Source organism: Delphinus delphis, chromosome 12 (genome assembly GCF_949987515.2).
Source record: "Delphinus delphis chromosome 12, mDelDel1.2, whole genome shotgun sequence".
NCBI lineage: Eukaryota > Metazoa > Chordata > Mammalia > Artiodactyla > Delphinidae > Delphinus > Delphinus delphis.
In genome coordinates, this window is record NC_082694.2 from 50,632,236 (window position 1) to 50,656,883 (window position 24,648).

General features: G+C 37.5%; 1 protein-coding gene across 2 annotated transcripts in view; it reads right to left on the reverse strand.

Annotated features, from left to right (window-relative positions):
• Window positions 1-20,847, reverse strand: part of GTF2A1L (general transcription factor IIA subunit 1 like) — a 59,583-nt gene extending 38,736 nt beyond the window's left edge. Inside the window, exons 1-4 of one of the 2 annotated variants that reach the window (XM_060026656.1) lie at window positions 20,698-20,847; window positions 20,311-20,449; window positions 17,692-17,793; window positions 17,379-17,502 (exon numbers count right to left, since the gene is read on the reverse strand). In XM_060026656.1, coding sequence (XP_059882639.1) covers window positions 17,379-17,502; window positions 17,692-17,793; window positions 20,311-20,331 — 247 coding nt within the window. In that variant the 5' untranslated portion in view covers window positions 20,332-20,449; window positions 20,698-20,847. Of the gene's footprint in view, window positions 1-17,378; window positions 17,503-17,691; window positions 17,794-20,310; window positions 20,450-20,697 lie in introns of those variants that run through there. The other variant, XM_060026658.1, reaches the window with a different exon arrangement.
• Window positions 20,848-24,648: the final 3,801 nt, after the last annotated feature.

Here is a 24,648-nt window from a genome sequence, read left to right on the forward strand (position 1 = left end):
ACACGACGATCCAAAACCTACGGGATGCAGCAAAAGCAGTTCTAAGAGGGAAGTTTATAGCAATACGAGGCTACTTCAAGAAACAAGAAAAATCTCAAATAAACAATCTAACGTTAAACCTAAAGGAACTAGAGAAAGAAGAACAAACAAAACCCAAAGTTAGCAGAAGGAAAGAAATCATCAAGATCAGAGCAGAAATAAATGAAATAGAAACAAAGAAAACAATAGCAAAGATCAATAAAACTAAAAGCTGGTTCTTTGAGAAGATAAACAAAATTGATAAACCATTAGCCAGACACATCAAGAAAAAGAGGGAGAGGTCTCAAATCACTAAAATTAGAAATGAACAAGGAGAAGTTACAACAGAAACCGCAGAAATACAAAGCATCCTTAGAGACTACAACAAGCAACTCTATGCCAATCAAATGGACAACCTGGAAGAAATGGACAAATTCTTACAAAGGTATAACCATCCAAGACTGAACCAGGAAGAAATAGAAAGTATGAACAGACCAATCACAAGTAATGAAATTGAAACTGTGATTAAAAATCTTCCAACAAACAAAAGTCCAGGACCAGATGGCTTCACAGATGAATTCTATGAAACATTTAGAGAAGAGCTAACACCCATCCTTCTCAAACTCTTCCAAAAAATCGCAGAGGAAGGAACACTCCCAAACTCATTCTATGAGGCCACCATCACTCTGATACTAAAACCAGACAAAGATACTACAAAAAAAGAAAATTACAGACCAATATCACTGATGAATATACATGCAAAAATACTCAACAAAAGACTAGCCAACAGACTCCAACAACACATAAAAAGGATCATACACCATGATCAAGTGGGATTTACCCAGGGATGCAAGGATTCTTCAATATATGCAAATCAATCAATGTGATATTAACAAATTGAAGAAGGAAAACCATATGATCATCTCAATAGATGCAGAAAACACTTCTAACAAAATTCAACACCTATTTATGATAAAAACCATCCAGAAAGTAGGCATAGAGGGAACTTACCTAAACATAATAAAGGCCATATATGACAAACCCACAGCAAACCTCATTCTCAATGGTGAAAAACTGAAAGCATTTCCTCTAAGATCAGGAACAAGACAAGGATGTCCACTCTCACCACTATTATTCAACATAGTTTTGGAAGTCCTAGTCATGGCAATCAGAGAAGAAAAAGAAATAAAAGGAATACAAATTGGAAGAGAAGAAGTAAAACTGTCACTGTTTGCAGATGACATGATACTATACATAAAGAATCCTAAAAAGGCCACTAGAAAACTACTAGAGCTAATCAATGAATTTGGTAAAGTAGCAGGACACAAAATTAATGCACAGAAATCTCTTGCATTCCTATACACTAATGATGAAAACTCTGAAAGAGAAATTAAGGGAACACTCCCATTTACCATTGCAACAAAAAGAATAAAATACCTAGCAATAAACCCTCCTAGGGAAACAAAAGACCTGTATGCAGAAAACTATAAGACACTGATGAACGAAAGTAAAGATGATACCAACAGATGGAGAGATATACCATGTTCTTGGATTGGAAAAGTCAATATTGTGAAAATGACTACACTACCCTAAGCAATATACAGATTCAATGCAATCTCTATCAAATTACCAATGGCATTTTTTACAGAATTAGAACAAATAATCTTAAAATTTGTATGGAGACATGAAAGACCCCGAATAGCAAAAGCAGTCTTGTGGGGGAAAAAAACGGAGCTGGAGGAATCAGACTCCCTGACTTAAGACTATACTACAAAGCTACAGTAATCCAGACAATATGGTACTGGCATAAAAACAGAAACAAAGATCAATGGAACAAGATAGAAAGCCCAGAGATAAACCCACGCACCTATGGTCAAATAATCTATGAAAAAGGAGGCAAGGATATACAATGGAGAAAAGACAGTCTCTTCAATAAGTGGTGCTGGGAAAACTGGACAGCTACATGTGAAAGAATGAAATTAGAATACTCCCTAACACCATACACAAAAATAAACTCAAAATGGATAAGAGACCTAAATGTAAGACCGGACACTATAAAACTCTTAGAGGAAAACATAGGAAGAACACTCTTTGACATAAATCACAGCAAGATCTTTTTTGATCTTAGAGCAATGGAAATAAAAACAAAAATAAACAAATGGGACCTAATGAAACTTAAAAGCTTTTGCACAGCAAAGGAAACCATAAACAAGAGGAAAAGACAACCCTCAGAATGGGAGAAAATATTTGCAAACGAATCTACGGACAAAGGATTAATCTCCAAAATATATAAACAGCTCATGCAGCTCAATATTAAACAAACAACCCAATCCAACAATGGGCGGAAGACCTAAATAGACATTTCTCCAAAGAAGACATACAGATGGCCAAGAAGAACATGAAAAGCTGTTCAACATCCCTAATTATTAGAGAAATGCAAATCAAAACTACAATGAGGTATCACTTCACACCAGTTAGGATGGGTATCATCAGAAAACCTACAAATAAGAAACGCTGGAGAGGGTGTGGAGAAAAGGGAACCCTCTTGCACTGTTGGTGGGAATGTAAATTGATACAGCCACTATGGAGAACAGTATGGAGGTTCCTTAAAAAACCAAAAATAGAATTACCATATGATCCAGCAATCCCACTACTGGGCATATACCCAGAGAAAACCATAATTCAAAAAGACACATGCACCCCAATGTTCACTGCAGCACTATTTACAATAGCCAAGTCATGGAAGCAACCTAAATGCCCATCGACAGATGCATGGATAAAGAAGATGTGGTACATATAACAATGGAATATTACTCAGCCCTAAAAAGGAACAAAATTGGGTCATTTGTAGTGACGTGGATGGATCTAGAGACTGTCATACAGACTGAAGTAAGTCAGAAAGAGAAAAACAAATATCGTATATGAACGCATGTATGTGGAACCTAGAAAAATGGTACAGATGAACCGGTATGCAGGGCAGAAGTTGAGACACAGATGTAGAGAACAAATGTATGGACACCAAGGGGGGAAAGCCATGGGGGGGGGTGGGGATGGTGGTGTGCTGAATTGGGTGATTGGGATTGACATGTATACACTGATGTTTATAAAACTGATCACTAATAAGAACCTGCTATATAACAAAATAAATAAAATAAAATTCAAAAATTAAAAAAAATAGGGCTTCCCTGGTGGCGCAGTGGTTGAGAGTCTGCCTGCTGATGCAGGGGACACGGGTTCGTGCCCCAGTCCGGGAAGATCCCACATGCCGTGGAGGGGCTGGGCCCGTGAGCCATGGCCGCTGAGCCTGTGTGTCCAGAGCCTGTGCTCTGCAATGGGAGAGGCCACAACAGTGAGAGGCCCACGTACAGGAAAAAAAAAATAATAATAAGTCTTAATACTACTCAGCCATAAAAAAGAACAAAATAATGTCATTTGCAGCAACATGGATGAACCTAGAGATTGTCATACTGAGTAAGTCAGACAGAGAAAGACAAACATCATATGATATCACTTATATGTGGAATCCAAAAAAATGGTACAAATGAACTTATTTACAAAACAGAAACAGAGTCACAGATGTACAAATAAACTTATGGTTACCAGGTGGGGAAAGGGGGAGGGATAAATTGGGAGATTGGGATTGATATATACACACTACTATATATAAAATAGGTAACTAATAGGGAACTACTGCATAGCACAGGGAACTCTTCTCAATACTCTGTAATGACCTATACGGGAAAAGAATCTAAAAAAGAGTGGATAGATGTATATGTATAATTGATTCACTTTGCAGTACAGCTAAAACTAACACAATATTTTAAATCAACTATACTCCAATAAAATTTTTTTAAGTAAGTCTAAAGAACAAATAGTTATTAGAAGGATCTCAGTTGACCAATGTAACCTTAAACCTTACCTCAAGGTTCATTTTACCTACTTGAACCTGACAGAAGACCATTTTGCCTTTTCTTTAATAAAAACAAAAACATTTTAGCATGTTTATGCAGCACGTATTTACTGAATGTAATGTTTTTTATGGTATTTTTTCACATATTGTATTAAGAACTGTCCTAAAGACCCATTTCTGACACTAGCATGGCTCCATGATATACCACAAACAGCTCAGAAGAGCAAATTTTTTTTAACTAACGATTCTTCTCACATTAAGACAACAGAAGTGAAGCTACAAAGACTGATGGTTAATGAAGTACAAAATTATTTTTATCCTCTGTCATCTATAGCTTTACTTCTTAACCAGCATTCTTTTTGGAAAGGCTAAATTAGAACTGGAGTGGCAGGAACACAATGGTATTAGTCTTAATTAGCTGAAGTGAGAAAAGCTTAGGCTGGTACAGCATAAGCCATAGCCTGAGAGGAAACAAAAATCTGTTAACATACTGTCTGAAGCAATTAAATGAATTTCTTGAGGAAAAATAGCAACAATTCTCCCCTGTTAAATACTCAGCAATAAATCCCAAAGGATAATTCTCTCCACTCATACAAATCAAACAGAGCTAAAAGAGTTTTAAGAGTTTCTTTAGAGCCATCAAAAAATTGAACTAACAAAATTTTAGAGTAAAGTTTCATGTAGCTTCTACTTAATTTTGATACTAAATTCACCAGTTATATTCATCATTCATATACATTCACGAATTACGTACACCATTATATGTGCCTGAAACATACTTTTTAAAATACTCAAGATAGTGTCAATAACCAATTAAGTTTTAACTGAATACATGTTTTTACTTAAAGTGTCAGAATTCTGGTCTTCATGTATATATTCTAGAAATAGTAAATTTCATAAACAATAAGCTTTAGAATAAAGGAAGAATTTAATCCGACAAATATAATTTAAGGAGTTTTGCAGAAAAAATAGCATAGCACAACAACATTCACATTTATAAGTGTATTTTTCCCTACACACCAAAAAGTCTTTGATACATTAAGGCAGTTAACCATTGAACAATATTTGGTCCCTCTTTGAACCATACCAAATTTTAATATCCAAGTCACATTATTCAAGAGGTGCAAAAACTGGTAAATTTCTTTTTTGTGACTACTCTTTAGTATATGACTGTCTCCTGATGACCACACTGAATATTCTAACTCAAACCACCTCAAGAAACAACATTGCTGAAAATTTTAACAGATCCAAATTCAAGAACACCAGGACATACAGTTTGTACCTGAAGTTTAGGAGTTTTAATGCTCAAAGATGAAAGCTAACAAACATCTCAATGTTCCTGGTTCTTCCCTGTCTTCCTCCCACAATGACTGATGGCTTCATCAAAAAGACTATGTGACATGAAGACCAAATAGCAGAAGATGATTTGAATTGCCCTAGAAATAAGGCAATTATAGACAAAGTGACTACCTGTCCCAGTGTGCTCAGGACAGTCCTAGTTTACACCTGTTATTCTGAGGTTATTATTATTATTACTATTTATTTATTTATTTATGACTGCCTTGGGTCTTTGTTGTTGCGCGCGGGCTTCCTCTAGTTGCAGCAAGTGGGGGCTACTCTTCGTTGCAGTGTGCGGGCTTCTCACTGCGGTGGCTTCTCTTGTTGCGGAGCTCGGGCTCTAGGCACGTGGGCTTCAGTACTTGTGGCACGTGGGCTCTAGAGTGCAGGCTCAGTAGTTGTGGCGCACGGGCTTAGTTGTTCCACTGCATGTGGGATCTTCTCAGACCAAGGATCAAACCCATGTCCCATGCATTGGCAGACAGATTCTCAACCACTGCACCACCAGGGAAATCCTGAGGTTATTATTAACAGAATCCCATTTCTCTCTCAAAAGTGGATTATAGGGCTTCCCTCGTGGTGCAGCGGTTGGGAGTCCGCCTGCCGATGCAGGGGACGCGGGTTCGTGCCCCGGTCCGGGAGGATCCCACATACCGCGGGGCATCTGGGCCTGTGGGCCATGGCTGCTGGACCTGTGCGTCCGGAGCCTGTGCTCCGCAGCAGGAGGGGCCACAGTGGTGAGAGGCCCGCGTACCGCAAAAAAAAAAAGAAAAAAGAAGAAAAGTGGATTATAAGCAAAAGACCCAGAATAGCCAATATGATATTCAAGGAGAAAATGATGAACTACTATCACTACCCAACTTCAAGACTTACTGTAAAGCTACAGTAATCAAGACAGTGTACACAAATAGATGGCAAAAAAATAGACAAATAGATCAGTGGAACAGAACAGACAGCCAAGAAATAGATCCCCATAAATATAATCAACTGATCTTTGACAAAGGAGCATAAGCTATACGATGGAGCAAAGATAGTCTCTTCAACAAATAGTGCTGGAACAACTGAACATCCAGTGCAAAAAAAAAATGAACCTAGATACAGACCTTACACGCTTCACAAAAGTTAACTCAAAATGGATCACAGAGCTAAATGTAAAATGCAAAACTGTAAAACTCCTAGAAAATAACATATGAGAAAATCTACATGACTTGAGCATAGCAATGACTTTTTTAATACAACACTGAAGGAACAATCCATGAAAGACATAACTGATAAGCTGGACTTCATTAAAATTAAAAACTGCTTTGCAAAAGACAATGTAAGGAGAATGAGGAGACAAGCCACAGTTTGGGAGAAAATATTTGCAAAAGACATACCTGATAAGGGACTGTTATCCAAAATAAACAAAGAGATGGAGGACCTTCAAGGTGGTGGAGGAGTAAGACATGGAGATCACTTTCCTCCCCACAAATACATCAAAAATACATCTACAGTCTACCGCCATACCATCCTGAACACGCCTGATCTCGTTTGATCTCGGAAAAATACATCTACATGTGGAACAAATACTACAGAATACCTACTGAATGCTGGCAGAAGACCTCAGACTTCCCAAAAGAGCCATGTGGCTCACAGGGTCTTGGTGCTCTGGCCAGGGGTCAGGTCTGAGTCTCTGAAGTGAGAGAGCCGAGTTCAGGACACTGGACCACCACAGATATCCCGGCAAGATATCAATATAATATCAATCGGCAAGAGCTCTCCCAGAGACCTCCGTCTCAATGCTTACACCCAGCTCCACTCAACGACCAGCAAGCTCCAGTACTAGACATCCCACGCCAAACAACTAGCAAGACAGGAACACAACCCCACCCATTAGAACAGAGGCTGCCTAAAATCATATTGAATTCACAAACATCCCCAAAACACACACCAGACGTGGTCCTGACCACCAGAAAGACAAGATCCAGCCTCATCCACCAGAACACAGGCACCAGTCCCCTCCACCAGGAAGCCGACACAACCCACTGAACCAACCTTACCTACTGGGGGCAGACACCAAAAACAATGGGAACTACAAACCTGCAGGCTGGAGACCCCAAACACACTAAGTTAGGCAAGATGGGAAGACAGAGAAATATACAGCAGATGAAGGAGCAAGGTAAAAACCCACCAGACCAAACAAATGAAGAGGAAATAGGCAGTCTACCTGAAAAAGAATTCAGAATAATGATAGTAAAGATGATCCAAAATCTTGGAAACAGAATGGAGAAAATATAAGAAACATTTAACAAGGACCTAGAAGAACTAAAGAGCAAACAAACAATGATGAACAACACAATAAATGAAATTTAAAATTCTCTAGAAGGAATCAATAGAAGAATAACTGAGGCAGAAGAATGGACAAGTGACCTGGAAGATCAAATAGTGGAAATAATTACCTCAGAGCAGAATAAAGAAAAAAGAATGAACAGAATTGAGAACAGTCTCAGAGACCTCTGGGACAACATTAAACACATCAACATTTAAATTATAGGTGTCCCAGAAGAAGAAAAGAAAAAGAAAGGGACTGAGAAAATATTTCAAGAGAATACAGTTGAAAACTTCCCTAATATGGAAAGGAAATAGTCAATCAAGTCCAGGAAGCACAGAGAGTTCCAAGCAGGATAAATCCAAGGAGAAACACGCCAAGACACATATTAATCGAACTATCAAAAGTTAAAGAAAAAATATTAAAAGCAGCAAGGGAAGAACAACAAATAACATACAAGGGAATCCCCATAAGGTTAACAGCTGATCTTTCAGCAGAAACTGCAAGCCAGTAGGGAGTGGCAGGACATATTTAAGTGATGAAAGGGAAAAACCTACAACCAAGATTACTCTACCCAGCAAGGATCTCATTCAAATTCGATGGAGAAATTAAAATCTTTACAGAGAAGCAAAAGCTAACAGAATCCAGCACCACCAAGCCACCTTTACAACAAATGCTAAAGGAACTTCTCTAGGCAGGAAACACAAGAGGAGGAAAAGACTTAAAATAACAAACCCCAAAAAACTAAGAAAATGGTAATAGGAACATACATATCAAGAGTTACCTTAAATGTAAATGGATTAAATGCTCCAACCAAAAGACACAGACTGGCTGAATGGATACAAAAACAAGACCTGTACATATGCTGTCTACAAGAGACCTACTTCAGACCTAGGGACACATACAGACTGAAAGTGAGGGGATGGAAAAAGATATTCCATGCAAATGGAAATCAGAAGAAAGCTCGAGTAGCAATACTCAGATAAAATAGACTTTAAAATAAAGAATGTTACAAGAGACAAGGAAGGACACTACATAATGATCAAGGGATCAATCCAAGAAGAAGATATAACAATTATAAATATACAGGCATCAAACATAGGAGCACCTCAACACATAAGGCAACTGCTAACAGCTCTAAAAGAGGAAATCGACAATAACACAATAATAGTGGGGGACTTTAACATCTCACTTACACCAATGGACAGATCGTCCAAAATGAAAATAAATAAGGAAAGAGAAGCTTTAAATGACATATTAAACAAGATGGACTTAACTGATAATTATAGGAGATTCCATCCAAAAACGACAGAACACACTTTCTTCTCAAGTGCTCATGGAACATTCTCCAGGATAGATCATATCTTGGGTCACAAATCAAGCCTTGGTGAATTTAAGAAAACCGAAATCATATCAAGTATCTTTTCGAACCACAACACTACAAGACTAGATATCAATTACAGGGAAAAAAATCTGTAAAAAATACAAACACATGGAGGCTAAACAATACACTACTAAATAACCAAGAGATCACTGAAGAAATCAAAGAGGAAATCAAGAACTATCTAGAAACAAATGACAATGAAAACATGACAACCCAAAGCCTATGGGATGCTGCAAAACCAGTTCTAAGAGGGAAGTTTATAGCAATATATTCTTACCTCAAGAAACAAGAAAACTCTCAAATAAACAACCTAATGTTACACCTAAAGCAAATAGAGAAAAAGGAACCAAAAAAACCCCCAAAGTTAGCAGAAGAAATCATAAAGATCAGATCAGATAATAAATGAAAAAGACATGAAGGAAACAATAGCAAAGATCAATAAAACTAAAACCTGGTTCTTTGAGAAGATAAACAAAATTGATAAACCATTAGCCACACTCATCAAGAAAAAGAGGGAGAGGACTCAAATCAATAAAATCAGAAATGAACAAGAAGTTACAACAGACACTGCAGAAATATAAAGGATCATGAGAGATTACTACAATCAATTGTATGCCAATAAAATGGACAACCTGGAAGAAATGGACAAATTCTTAGAAAAGCAAAACCTTCCAAGACAGAACCAGGAAGAAATAGAAAATATAAACAGACCAATCACAAGTAATGAAATTGAAACTGTGATTAAAAATCTTTCAACAAACAAAAGCCCAGGACCAGATGGCTTCACAGGCGAATGTTATCAAACATTTAGAGAGGGGCTAACACCTATCGTTCTCAAACTCTTCCAAAATATAGCAGAGGGAGGAACACTCCCAAACTCATTCTATGAGGCCACCATCACCCTGATACCAAAACCAGACAAAGCTGTCACAAAGAAAACTACAGGCCAGTAACACTGATGAACACAGATGCAAAAACCCTCAACAAAATACTAGCAAACAGTATCCAACAGCACTTTAAACAGATCATACACCATGATTAAGTGGGGTTTATCCCAGGAATGCAAGGATTCTTCAATATACACAAATCAATCAATGTGATACACCATATTAACAAATTGAAGGAGAAAACCCATATGATCATCTCAATAGATGCCGAAAAAGCGTTTTACAAAATTCAACACCAATTTATGATAAAACCTCTCCAGAAAGTAGGCATAGAGGGAACTTACCTCAACATAATAAAGGCCATATATGACAAACCTGCAGCCAACATCATTCTCAATGGGGAAAAATGAAACCATTTCCACTAAGATAAGGAACAAGACAAGGTTGCCCACTCTCACCACTATCATTCAACTTAGTTTTGGAAGTTTCAGCCACAGCAATCAGAGAAGAAAAAGAAGTAAAAGGAATCCAAATAGAAAAGAAGAAGTTAAACTGTCACTGTTTGCAGATGACATGATACTATACATAGAGAATCCTAAAGATGCTACCAGAAAACTACTAGAGCTAATCAATGAATTTGGTAAAGTAGCAGGATACAAAATTAATGCACAGAAATCTCTTGCATTCCTATACACTAATGATGAAAAATCTGAAAGGGAAATTAAGGAAACACTCCCATTTACCACTGCAACAAAAAGAATAAAATATCTAGGAATAAACCTACCTAAGAAGACAAAAAACCTGTATGCAGAAAACTATAAGACACTGATGAAAGAAATTAAAGATGACACAAGCAGATGGAGACATATACCATGCTCCTGAATTGGAAGAATCAACATTGTGAAAATGACTATACTACTCAAAGCAATCTGCAGATTCAATGCAATCCCTATCAAATTACCAATGGCATTTTTCACAGAGGTAGAACAAAAAATTTTACAATTTGTATGGAAACACAAAAGACCCCAAATAGCCAAAGCAATCATGAGAAAGAAAAATGGAGCTGGAGGGATCAGGCTCCTGGACTTCAGACTATAATACAAAGCTACAGTAATCAAGACAGTATGGTGCTGGCACAAAAAGAGAAATATAGATCAACGGAACAGGATAGAAAGCCCAGAGATAAACCCATGCACCTTATGGTCACCTTATCTTTGATAGAGGCAAGAATATACAATGGAGAAAAGACAGCCTCTTCAATAAGTGTTGCTGGGAAAACTGGACAGCTACATGTAAAAGAATGAAATTAGAACACTTCCTAACACCATACACAAAAATAAACTCAAAGTGGATTAAAGACCTAAATGTACAGCCAGACACTATAAAACTCTTAAAGAAAAACATAGGCAGAACAACCTATGACATAAATCACAGCAAGATCCTTTTTGACCCACCTGCTAGAGAAATGGAAATAAAAACAAAAATAAGCAATGGGACCTAATGAAACTTAAAAGCTTTTGCACAGCAAAGGGAACCGTAAACAAGATGAAAAGACAATCCTCAGAATGGGAGAAAATATTTGCAAAGCAACTGACAAAGGATTAATCTCCAAAATATACAAGCAGCTCATGCAGCTCAATATCAAAAACAACCCAATTCAAAAATGGGCAGAAGACCTAAATTGACATTTCTCCAACAAAGACATACAGATTGCCAATAAACACATGAAAGGATGCTCAACATCATTAATCATTAGAGAAATACAAATCAAAACTACAATGAGGTATCACCTCACACTGGTCCGAATGGCCACCATCAAAAAATCTACAAACAAGAAATGCTGGAGAAGGTGTGGAGAAAAGGGAACCCTCTTGCACTGTTGGTGGGAATGTAAATTGATACAGCCACTATAGAGAACAGTATGGAGGTTCCTTAAAACCTAAAAATAGAACTACCATATGACCCTGCAATCCCACTACTGGGCATATACCCTGAGAAAACCATAATTCAAAAAGAGTCATGTAACACAATGTTCATTGCAACACTATTTACAATATCCAGCACATGAAAGCAACCTACGTGCCCACTGACAGATGAATGGCCGAAGAAGATGTGGCACATATATACAATGGAATGTTACTCAGCCATCAAAAGAAATTAAACAGTTATTTGTTGTGAGGTGGATGGACACAGAGTCTGTCACACAGAGTGAAGTAAGTCAGAAAGAGAAAAACAAATACCATATGCTAACACATATATACGGAATCTAAAAAAAATGGTTCTGAAGAACCTAGGGGCAGGACAGGAATAAAGATGCAGACGTAGAGAATGGACTTGAGGACACGGGGAGGGGGAAGTGTAAGCTGGGACGAAGTGAGAGAGTGGCATGGACATATATACAGTACCAGATATAAAACAGATAGCTAGTGGGAAGCAGCCACATAGCACAGGGGGATCAGCTCGGTGCTTTGTGTCCACCTAGAGGAGTGGGATAGGGAGGGTGGGAGGGAGACTCAAGAGGGAGGGTATATGGGGATATATGTGTTCATATAGCTGATTCACTTTGTTCTACAGCAGAGACTAACACACCACTGTAAAGCAATTATACTCCAATAAAGATGTTAAAAAAAGTAAAAAAAAAAAGATAAATAAAAGGCAAATTTACAAAAAAAAAAAAAAACACAAAGAACTCTCAAAACTTAACAATAAGCAAACAAACCAATTAAAAAATGGGCCAAAGACCTAAATAGACACTTCACCAAAGAAGATATATATATGGCAAATAAGCATATGAAAAATATAAAAGATGCTCCATATCATATGTCATTGGAGAAATGTAAATTAAAACGAGATACCACTACACCCCTACTGGAATGGACAAAATTCAGAACACTGATAACAGCAATATGCTGGCAAGTATGCGGAGCAACAGACTCTCATTCATTGCTGGGGAATGTAAAATGGTTCAGCCACTTTGGAAGACAGTTTGACAGTTTCTTACCAAGCTAAACATACTCTTACCATATGATCCAGCAATCACACTTCTTGGTATTTGCCCAAAGGAGCTGAAAACTTATTTCTTCACAAAAACCTGCACACAAATGTTTACAGCACTTTTATTCATAATTGCCAAAACCTGGCAGCAACCAAGATGTCATCCCTCAGTAGGCGAATGGATATATAAACTGTGGTACCTCCGGACAATGGAATATTATTCAGTGCTGAAAAGAAAGGAGCTATCAAGCCATGAAAAGACATGGAAGAAACTTAAAATCATATTACTGAACTTCCCTGGTGGCACAATGGTTAAGAATCCGTCTGCCAATGCAGGGGACACGAGTTCAAGCCCTGGTCCGGGAGAATCCCACATGCCACGGAGCAACTGGGCCCGTGCGCCAGAACTACTGAGTCTGCGCTCTGGAGCCCACAAGCCACAATTGCTGAGCCCACCATGCCACAACTGCTGAAGGCTGTGTGGCTAGAGCCTGTGCTCTGAAGCGGGAGAAGCCACCGCAATGAGAAGCCCGTGCACCACAACGAAGAGTAGCCCCCGCTCACCGCAACTAAAGAAAACCCGGGTGCAGCAACGAAGATCCAACGCAGCCAAATATAAATATCATATTACTAACTGAAAGAAGCCAACCTGAAAAGGCTGTATACTATAGTGTTACAACTACATGACATTCTAGAAAAGGCAAAACTATGGAGACAGTAAAAAGATCAGTGGTTGCCAGGGACTGGTGTGAGGGGAACAGATGCAGAGGAGCACAGAAGATATTTTGGGCAATGGATATACTCTGTATGAAACTATTACAATGGAGTCAAGTCATTATAAACTTGCCCAACCCCACAGAATGTACAACACCAAAAGTGACAATGTAAACTATGGTCTTTGGGTGTTTACGATGTGTCAATGCAGGTTCATCAACTGTAACAAATGTACCACTCTGGTGGGGTATGTTAACTGGAGAGGCTATGCATGAGTGGGAGCAAGGAGTATATGGGAAATCTCTGTACCCTCTCTCAAATTTGCTGTGAACCTAAAGATGTTCTAAAAAATTAAGTATTTTTTAAAAGTGGATTATAAATTATATATAATAGAATATAAGAATAGAACAGCAGTTCTCAAAGTTTAGTGTACAAACCCCTGGGGGTCCCTAAGATACTTTCAGGGTGTTCATAAGGTCAAAACTATTTTTATAATATCAAAACAATATATGCCTTTTTAATTTTTCACTAAATATTTTAAGGCGGGGGGTGGTGCTGACATTTGCACTGATAGCACAAAGCCGTGATAAATAAAACTGAAGGCACCTTCACATGAATTAAGCTTGTAAGCACCAAACCTTACTAGTGCTCATTGTATTTATTCTCCATTGCTATTTACTCACAGTTTAAAAATAAACAAATAAAACCAGCAACAACAAAACTGTTTCACTTAAGAAATTCCTTAATGTAACCATAAAGAATTATTTTTACTAAATTTCAACCCTCAAGTATACTTGCTTTTAATATTCTGTGTGAGGAAATAGGAAGAACATATAAAGCATTTCTGTAGCACACAGAAGTACAGGAAAGTATGAGGAAATCCAATGGTGCTATTGTTTAAGTTGGGAGCTGACCTAGCTAATTTCTTTTTTCAAGAAACACTATTTTACCTGAAAGAAAAACTGACAGAAACTATGGTTCATCAGACTTGGGTATTTGGCAATCTTTTGAAAATGAACTAAGTGTGCCCATCACCTCAAGGAAAACAAACTGACAGTATTTGTTTGGCAATGATAAAATTCAAGCTTTCAAGCAAAAATTAGAATTTTAACACTATATCCACTACAGTAAGCTTCATCACTTTCCAATACTTAAACACTTTTCTTTGAGATATGTGGAGATATTAATATGATTTTTTATCCTGTACAATGAACAATGTGTCAAATGTATAACTCAGTGAACCAATATTTTCCACGTCACCCACGTATGTTACAAAATTACACAGGGGTTAGACAGTCATTCAAAATGCAAGATATACCAGTGAACTTTAACATCACAAAAAGTCCATTGATATGGTTTCAGATTACACTTTGCAGCTAACCTCTCAGAAACTACCACGTGTTGAGTTTTAGCATAGTACCAAATTACCTGAAAAAGCTATTAAAACACTCTTCCTTTTCCAATTATCTATCTGTGGAAGATTAGATTTTCTCCTGCCAAAACTACGTATCACAACAGATTAAATTTAGAAATAGATATGAGAATCCAGCTGTCTTGTATTAAGCCAGACATTAACAAGAATTGCAGAAAAGTAAAACAATACCAGTCTTCTCACTAAATATTTTTTTATTCTGGAAAAGAGTTATTTTTAACAAATATATATTAACATACAATCATTTTTTAAATTAATAAATGAACATTTTAAAAATTTCTCAGCTTTAATTTCTAATATGGTAAATAGATACTAACAACCCACATAAAAGGAAGCATTTTGAGGTTCTCAATTTTTAAGTGTAAAGAGGTCCTGAGACCAAAAAAAAAAAAAGTTGACAACTGAAGATATGGCAAATGACTAAACAAATGGATAATAGAGTCAAAGAAAATACAACAGGGCAAACAAATTTTAACAGTGGAGAAGACAAAGGCAAAGGACTTATTCCACTGTAGATTTAATTTGAACTTGTTATCAAGAGATGGAAAGGTTGTAGCGTATGTTTAGGCTATCTTAATCAGGCTTTTAGAAGCATACAACAAGATGATATAATTAAAAAGTACTTCAATTTTATGAGGCTGTTTACTTCAAGAATCTTATTGCAGAGTACCTAGAAATGAAGAGGGATAGGAAAAAGGCCTATAACGCAGTTTTACAGGATACATGTGCTTCCTCTTCACTTCATCATGAATGATGTAGAAAAGAATAAGAAGAAAAACTGTCTTGTTTAAATGGAATTATTTCTATTATTCTAACCTCTAAGACAGAATTAGAAAGAAAGAAGTGTTGAGTGAAAGTCAGCTAGATATATTAGTTGCAAGACTATTTTGTGATTTAAATCACTGGTAATATTACCATCTTGAGGCAAAATCAAGTATTACAGTAGGGTTCCAGCTAGTCTTTTCTTAAGAACCATGCTTTTCATAAAAGACAATCAAATATTTTACTACTCCACATTCACCACCCTCCAAGCCACTCCTAAGGAAAAAATCTTTAAAGTTCTCTAATGAAGAAAAAAATTAAAAGAATGTTATTTAAATAGAGAAATAAAAGGGATGCCCTAATAAAACAGTAAAGTTAAAAATGAAAGCATAGCCAAAAACCGAACAATTGATGTAATTCAATGTGTCAACTTAATAATTAAAACAGCCATGGCTAACTCTTAAAGAGCAACGTTACACATTTTAAGCACAGCATTATATAAGTTGTGTTTGGTAACTCAACACTCATTGTTATTTTCATTTTTATACGTTATAATTGCTGTCACACTTAAATTCTCTCATTTTGTAACAGACGAGGTAGTAGCCTCCTTACTATCGATATCTTCCCCTCACCTTGACCCACAAGATTTTCATGTGAATTTTCCCAAGTATGCCATGAACAATCTAGTTTTTACTGACAATCTAATCCAAAATCTACCCTTACCTCTTGCAGACATTCATCTATTGAATTTCGGCTAAATCTAATAAAACCTACTTGTGTGTGTCTGTCTGTATCTGCACACGTCTGTATCTGGGTGTGTCCCCTGAGTCTGGATATGTCTGTTGGTGTGTGCCTCTGTGCCTGTCAGTGCATCCCTATGTGCCTGCGTCTCTGTACATCAACATGTAGATGTATATACACACACACATCAGGATAGCATAAGGATTATAAGAATCAGAGGAGAAAAAAAGAAATAAAGGCTAGAAAGATATAATAGTATTGTTTTATCTTTTAGCAGTTAGTCTTTTCCAGTTTAGATTGATAGACATAATATGGACAAATATTTCCCTTAAAAGCAGAGGTCTAGATTTAAGTCCAAGATTAAAGACAATACGCATATGGTCCATTTCTAGCCATCATTTTATATCCAAAACTGTGAAGTAGCCTGAATAACCTCCATATTCTTGTTTATACTCCATTTTGCTTCCATTTCAATTACAGAATTACAATACATACAGATAGCAAGAGAAAGAGAAAGAATGCACAAGCTTGCAAGCACCCATCTTTCCCTCTGCTTCTTCACCAACTGGCTGGATTACTCCTTTACTAGAGCCAATCAAATCCTCTGAGATAAACAAAGGGTATTTCCAATAGCCCACAAACTATATAATTTGTTCCTATGAAGTAAGGCTTTGTCACCTTTGTGGACTATAATAGTTTTAAAAATAGTTTAAATAACCTAATTTTTTTGTCAATAATTACATGGCAGTGATGACTTATCCTGTGTTCTTTTAATAGCAATGATTTTGAAGTCCAAGCCCTCTCCCCTTAAGAACATTACCCTAATGCCAAACCACCACCAAATGAGAATTTGTTCTGCATATAGTACTAATTTACTAACTATATCCAACCTGTTGATGATTGCAATGTTTGGTGCAAGCTGTGTGGCAACTGAAGGGTGAACAAAGGCAAATGGACACCATTTCTGAAGAAGTCTTCTGTTGCTTTAGACTGCAAAACCTTTGTTTCCCAGAGCTGCAGAGAAAAACAAAATGTTTGCTCTAAAAAAAAGAAAATTAGGATATTTACTCATATTTTTTACTTTTAAATTGTCAGCTGAAGGCACAATAAATGGGTATTAAACTATAATTAAGGGGTTTGAATTTAATTTATCCATTTTTTTAAGCTGAAAAAACAAGAGAGAAACTTCTACTGTCTACAAACCTGCTTCAAGTCTTTTAAGACTTGTTCCTCTATACCTTCTTCAGCAAATAGATCCCGCACTCCTTCAATTACATCTTCAATTACAGATCTGTAGAGTTTAGGCTACATAAAAGCAATTGTTAAAGTTTTACATTCTCAAGTTTGAGTGTATCCAGCCTTAAAAAACATGCAGTATACACTTTCTAATCTTATATTTGAAGAAAAGCCACCATAAGGATTTTCACTCTGTGCATCCTATTCCCAATACAGTCTTAGCTTTCCATAAATTGGTTAACTTCAGACCCACAGTCTCAGCTTATCTATAGGGCTGAATCACAATACTACAAGAAAATATGAGATAATAATCTCATCAAGATGTATGGTTACTTTTAGGATCCTTGGCTTTTGTGTCAGTATTTAACCTCCACACTCCTTTTTAAAAAGGAAATTAATTTAAGACAGGTGGAAATGAACCTTTTGTTTTCAATTTACCTTTTTCTCAGAGGGACCCAGAGAGCTTTTTTAGAGTTTGCTATATTACTTCCATAAATGTAAATAAATTCCAAGCCATAAATTTGGGGCAAGCATCTACAATAGAGTCACCAAATTCTGTCTCGCTTCCAACATACAGAGTCCAAAAAGATATTCTGAACCATGGTCAAGTAAAAGTACAACTGCACCAAAAAGGATTTCCTAAGAGAAACTAAGGAGGAATAAACAAACCTTACCCTTCCACAATCTGCATACTGCAGAGACTAAGTAACATCCTAAAAGCAGATCTTTACCAGATTAAAAACTGGTCAATATCAATAGAAAAAGAGCCCTGTGAAATAAACTGAGTCCTTCAAATCTATGTAAACTGTGCTCCACTCCCACCCTAGTCCAAAATGGCAATGCTAGGAAATTCCTGGCAGTCCAGTGGTTAGGACTCGGCGCTTTCACTGCCTGGGTTCAATCCCTGGTGTGAGGACTAAGATCCCGCAAGCCACGCGGCACCACCAAAAAAGATCAAATAAAATTAAATAAAATTAAAAAATGCAAAAAAAGAATGGCAATGCTAAGTGTACTGACAATACTGACCTAGTGGAAGTTCTACTGATAAGAAATAACAAAATAGGAATTTAGTTGAATTGCTCTTATTTCAAATTGCTTAATCAGGCCAAATTGAAAATTCTGTCATTCTAGGACTGCTTTTTCATACTACTCAGTAAATATTCTAAGTACTCCAATTCATGCGAAGAGTAGTTAGGTATTAAACTTATTCCTTCTAAAGACCCAGAGTGAGCCTATGAAAAAGCCAATCAGTAATATTTAAATAATACATCATTCACAAGCATAGTCAATAAGATTAAGTGCCCTAGATTAGTTCCTTCTTCTAAAACAGTCTACCCTGATAAAGCCGTGCTTAACTGATGTGTCAGTGTTAGGCCCAGCTAGTGTGATCACACCTAAAGCTAGAGGTAAAAACTCCTAGGGATAAAAACATCTTTTAAGATCTACCCTTAGAATGTAACAGCAGCCATCAAAAATAACCCATTAGAACATAATTTTTCAAAAGCAAAGTAGGAATTGAACATACTTTCTCTTCTAGGACTACAGCTAGACTTTATATTCTTTCCCTGTTATCTTCATTAGTATATGTATAGTCCACTACGCATAGCCCAGGAAATCCACCTTAACCTCTTCCCTATGTAAAAGAAAACACACACACACTCGTTGGAGTTTCACCATCAAATAAAATGGTATACACGGTAAGCTTACATTCAAGCATAATTATTTCACATATATTAAAATACATTATCAGAAAAAGGATACACATTAAAAGAATAACTTGTCTTCAGAAATGAACCATTTTATCCTTCGTATGTATAGATGGAACCCATAAAACAACACAGATCAGGACAAGCACATTGCCTTTCACCAAATGTGAAGTCTGTTGAAATGAACTGAAAATAAACGTGATTTCTTGACTTTCTTTCTTTAAATCAATTTTTAGGATTGATAGAGGGTCTCACAAGACCATTTAGCCTGTCAGTTCTCATGCGAGGTTTATGTACTCCTTAACGGTAACAAAGCAACGTCTGGGTTTATCAATTCCAACTGTACACTTAAACATTAAGATGCTTAAGGATGGGGAAATGGAGGGGTGCGGGAGAACTCTAAAAATATGTGGTGGGGTAACCTAAAGTATCACATTACCTGTTATTTCGGGTAAATAATATAGCTTAGACTCAACAGTGGTCATACTAAAATTAAGAACTACAATTAGAGTACAACTGAACTCAGTAATTCTAAACACACTAAACTGGGAGGCTTAAGTTGCGTTCCATCTCTAACCACCTTCTCAAATCCTCACTCTAGAGGACCTCAGTTCGATGAGGAGTAAGAAGAAGAAGAGGGGCGCTTGTTTTTCTGGCAGGGGGCCTGGTCCAACTTCCGGCTGAGCTACTGGCCCTCATCTACTTCCTCTAACACGGAGGAGGAGGACAGAGGAGCCCCTAAGGGAGAGGGCTCCTGAAAGTCTGTAAAGAGCCAGGAGGGAAAAAAAAAAAGGGTGTGCGGAGCTCCACTGCCATGAGCCCAGGACCGCGCTCCCTCTGCACGGAGCACAGGCCGAGAGGCCAGGCTGGTGGTCCTTACCACCGGGTTGACGGACTCCATGACCGCCGCTCCAGCGCCTTGCCGCTTGCGCCTGCGCAGCACGCGATGCGCCTCCGAGCACCGTTCTTTGCGTGCTTTGAACGTAGGTGCACGTTGTCCACGCAACGCCGTCAGGACGCTGGGGGCGGGGCGGGGGAGGAGACAAAGGTTAATGACATGGGCTAAGTGGAGTCGCGCTGCAGAGGCAGTTAAGAGGTTGACCTGAAAGTGCAAAGAGACCAGATAAAACGGGGTGGTTAACTCTGGTGTAACCAACTTTGGGCCGTCCACATGACCCTTGAAGAGCCTTTATTTTCTCAATCTATAAAATAAAGGCTAAGAAAATAGGGGATGAGCAATGCAGCGGTAGATCCCAGTTCACTTTACCTTTGAGAAGAGGGGAGCTAGTGGTATCTGTCCTCTCCTTCTGCCAATTTTCATTCCTCTCCTTACGCCCCAGTCACAGCTGAACTCCAGTATATAATAAGAGTCAAACTCTTCTAAGATTGGTTCTCAAAGTGTACGACAGCAACATCAGCTTCATCTGGAAACCTGTTAAAAATGCAAATTATTGGGTCCCTCCCCAGACCTACTGAATCAGAAACTCTGAGGCTGGGACCTAGCCTTCTGTAACTTTAACATGCTCTCCAGGTGATTCTGATGGGCACTTCAATGAGACTCTTTGTCCCAAACCAAAGATTTTCAGCTTTGGCTGCACACTGAAATCACCTGGGGAGCTTAATAAAGGTTTGGCACCTGAGTCTCACCCCAGAGAATCTGATTCTATTATGCAGCCAAGTTGGAGAACCACTGCTAAAATAAAGTCAGCACCCCAATACCACCCAGGCTCCTTTTCCTCCTCAGGCAGAAATGACACTCTTGACCTGTAATAATTCCCTCCTTCCCCTGAAGGGTAGAGCATCTAGGGGCATACCTTGCCTAGGGCTGAGGGTAGATGTAAGCACAGATAACCTAGATGGTTAGATAAGGGAACAAGTCATTTATTGCCACTACTCTGCCTTTTAAAACAGACTTTCTAGCCTGCAGATAGATCCTGACCTAACCAGATGGCTAAATTACTGAATGATTAAAAATCCTATCAGGTTTAAAATTGGCTGTTTATTTATTTATTTGTGCATGTAAGTTCAGTAAAGCTATTTATATCCAACCATTCTGTATTTGCTTTGCCTGGGCCAGGTACCTTATAGTTTGTGAGTTTCAAGAAGCTAATTTATATGAAGCCCTTTAGAAGACTTTCCTAAATTGAAAACTATCTGAAATTTCCTTTACAAAAAGCCAAGAATGTTACATAGTAATTTTTAATGACTGTATCTCTACCTGGCAATTTACTACCAGAAGTATTCAAAGTGACTTAACTTACACCCAAAACAGAAAGCTAAAAGCAGTCATTGATTCCTACTGATATCATAAAAATTCAATTCAATTATTCAGCTTATTGCCAAAAAATCTCATTTTTCATCTTTTTCATAGCCAAGTTTTAAAACTTTATTCCTAAATGCATAGGATTAGTAATCACCTAACTTTTTGTGACAGCATACTGTTTTATATTACTTCATTATATATTTTACCCTTCTCAGGGCTATACTATAGATCATACATACTTTTGAAATTAAATTTGGACCTTGGTACCCATAAAAAGTGTGACTGAGTTGAACTGTTGTTTCTTAGTATACTTAGTAGACTCAGGTTGCCAAGAGGTTATGTAACTGGCAGAGAAATGTCAGTAACTTTCCATTTGCCCCTGGTGGTCTGTCTGCATGGTCACTAGTAGACTAAGATATAGTTTCTTCCCAGTAATAGACAATGGCTTTTAGAGGAGGTATACTTTAACCTACATTCCAGGTGAATCCAAGTTGCAAATCTGCTCGGGACCTGAGATAGCCAGCTTCCAAGATGGCCCCCAAAGATCCTTACCTCCTAGTATTCGCAACCTTGTGTTCTCCCCTCCCACATTGTAGCATGGTTTGTCTGGGTGACCAACAGAAAAGCAGAAGTAATGATGTATCACTTCTAAGATTAGGTTATAAATGACTGTGGCTTCCTTCCTTGGGACTCCTTCAGATCACTCACTTGGGAGAAGACAGCTGTCACGTTGTGAGGACAGTCAAGCACTCCGCCTATGGAGAGGCCCATGTGGCAAGGAACGAAGACTCCAGCCCATAGCCAACAGGGATCCCTGTTGGAAATCGATGCCTCCCCATTTGGGCTGTCAGATGATTGCAGCCCTGACTTGTCTGCATCCCTTTGAGAGACTCTGAACCGGAAACTGTGTGAGATAATAAATATTTGTCATTTTAAGCAGTTAAGTTTGGGGATAATTTGTTGCACAAAATGGGATAACTAATACAGGACCCATTCTCTGACTGGACGGTGCCTAGTGAAGGCTTGCTTTTTCCTCATTGTAATCTCAGAATTTAAGCTTTCTTGAGTACCCTCATCAGTCACAAGAGCATTTGAGAAGTATGTAAAGGAATCTTTATAGGCTGATATTTGATAGTGTTGACCCCAGGTTATCATCAAACAAGCAGACTGTTGTAGTCATGTAATGATCACATTTCTTTTGTCAATTTTTCAAACTCAGAGGGGAAGTGTGTTGCATACACAAAAGACTTTTGATGCTAAAATTGAAATGTCAAGATCCCAAAGCCTCAGTGAGGCAATTTTACAGTAACTTTTTCTTTTTACGTTAGTAATTAGAGAATAAAAAAGGAATGCTGAGCTTTGGTCTGTCTTTGAGTACACAGTTTTTGAAATTACACCTGTGGCAAAATATAAAGCTCTTCCCCAATTGCCCATCACAGTTCAGAGCATCAGATTTTCATTTTCTCCTGTTTTGTTTAGAGGCTATAATATCTATTTAACATATCATTTGTAATCAACACTAGTTTTGTAACATTTAAGCAAACCTTAATAATCAGATTAATTTCTCTGCATTCTGTAAGTTCATATTACTTTTGCCTAGAGGTTTCAGTGATATTATAAAAGTAAAGAAAAAACTTCTCTTTGTTTATTGTGAGAAAAGGCCCTATCTATGAAGTCCTTTCTCTGAATAAGAATGTTTTTAAAAATGTATTTTAGAGACAGCCCATTATCTTTTACATATTAAATTTTACAGTCAAATGCAGGGCATTTCAGTAACTCTAGACTCTAAATAATATATTTATCAGTAATGAAAAATACAAGTTAGGCTATGAGCATATGCCTTAAGGCAGCAAATATTCACAATTAGTTTCTGAACATTTTTCACCCAATGCACTAAACCCAGCAGTACTGTGTTTCTCTGCCTCTGTTTCATCCTTCACATCATTCAGGAAATGAAAATCCACATAATCTCTACCTCACCTTGTAACTTTGAAATGGCTGCAATGTTAGTAGTTCTGATTTGTTTATACTCTGCACTTTTATAACATTTTCCATTTTCTAATACAACTCTAAAATCAACTTATATTATTTGAACATCAGATACAATTCCACCACGATGAATCCCTCCCCCCTACCCCAATAGGATTTCAGTTAAAAATGACCATGTGACACAGTGCGATGGCCAACTGGTGACCTTATCACACAGTGGAACACTGTTAATGTTCACATTACTACCTATTTTAAAATGTTTTAGTATGAAAGAGATGTATACATTGTGTGCATATGAAAATTAGTGACTATAATTAACTCAAGGAAAGTGTGAAGGATGACTTCAAACACAGTTTTCCCTATGGCTACTTTTCAACATTCTCATCAGGGTCTTGATAAGAATTCAGTAATTTCCAAGCTAACAAATTATTCCATTTTCATTTCTTTAATCACAATGTGTATAATCAAATGTGAACATGAAATATTAGCAAGAATAATGTCTGCTGTCTCCAGTGAATTTTCCAACCTAAATTTCTACTTAGAGAAGATGGAGGTAAAGACCAATAAATTGAACTTAAGGCTATGACCTGGAAAGAACCAACCAGCTTTGTTCCCACAGTAACTGTACTTATCTTCTTTCCTAATTGGTCTCATTTTGTAAGACGTAAAGGTAGCATCTTGAATATTCTATATTATTCTAGGTGCTTCAAATATCAGGAGAGGCAGGAACAACATGGAGTAGACACGCTCCTTCCTATTCCTTCTGCTAAGCACAGCTAAAAAAATCTCTGGATATCATACATAAAACAAAGATAAGAAGGCTCTGAAAGGTGGAGAGAAGAGCATAGACAGTTAGGGACCTCACAACCCAAAGAATGACACAGCAGTAAATCCCCTTGTTTTCTTTTTGCCTCGCCTATACCAGCCTGGGTACTGGTGAAGCTTGCAAACCCGGAAACATCAAAG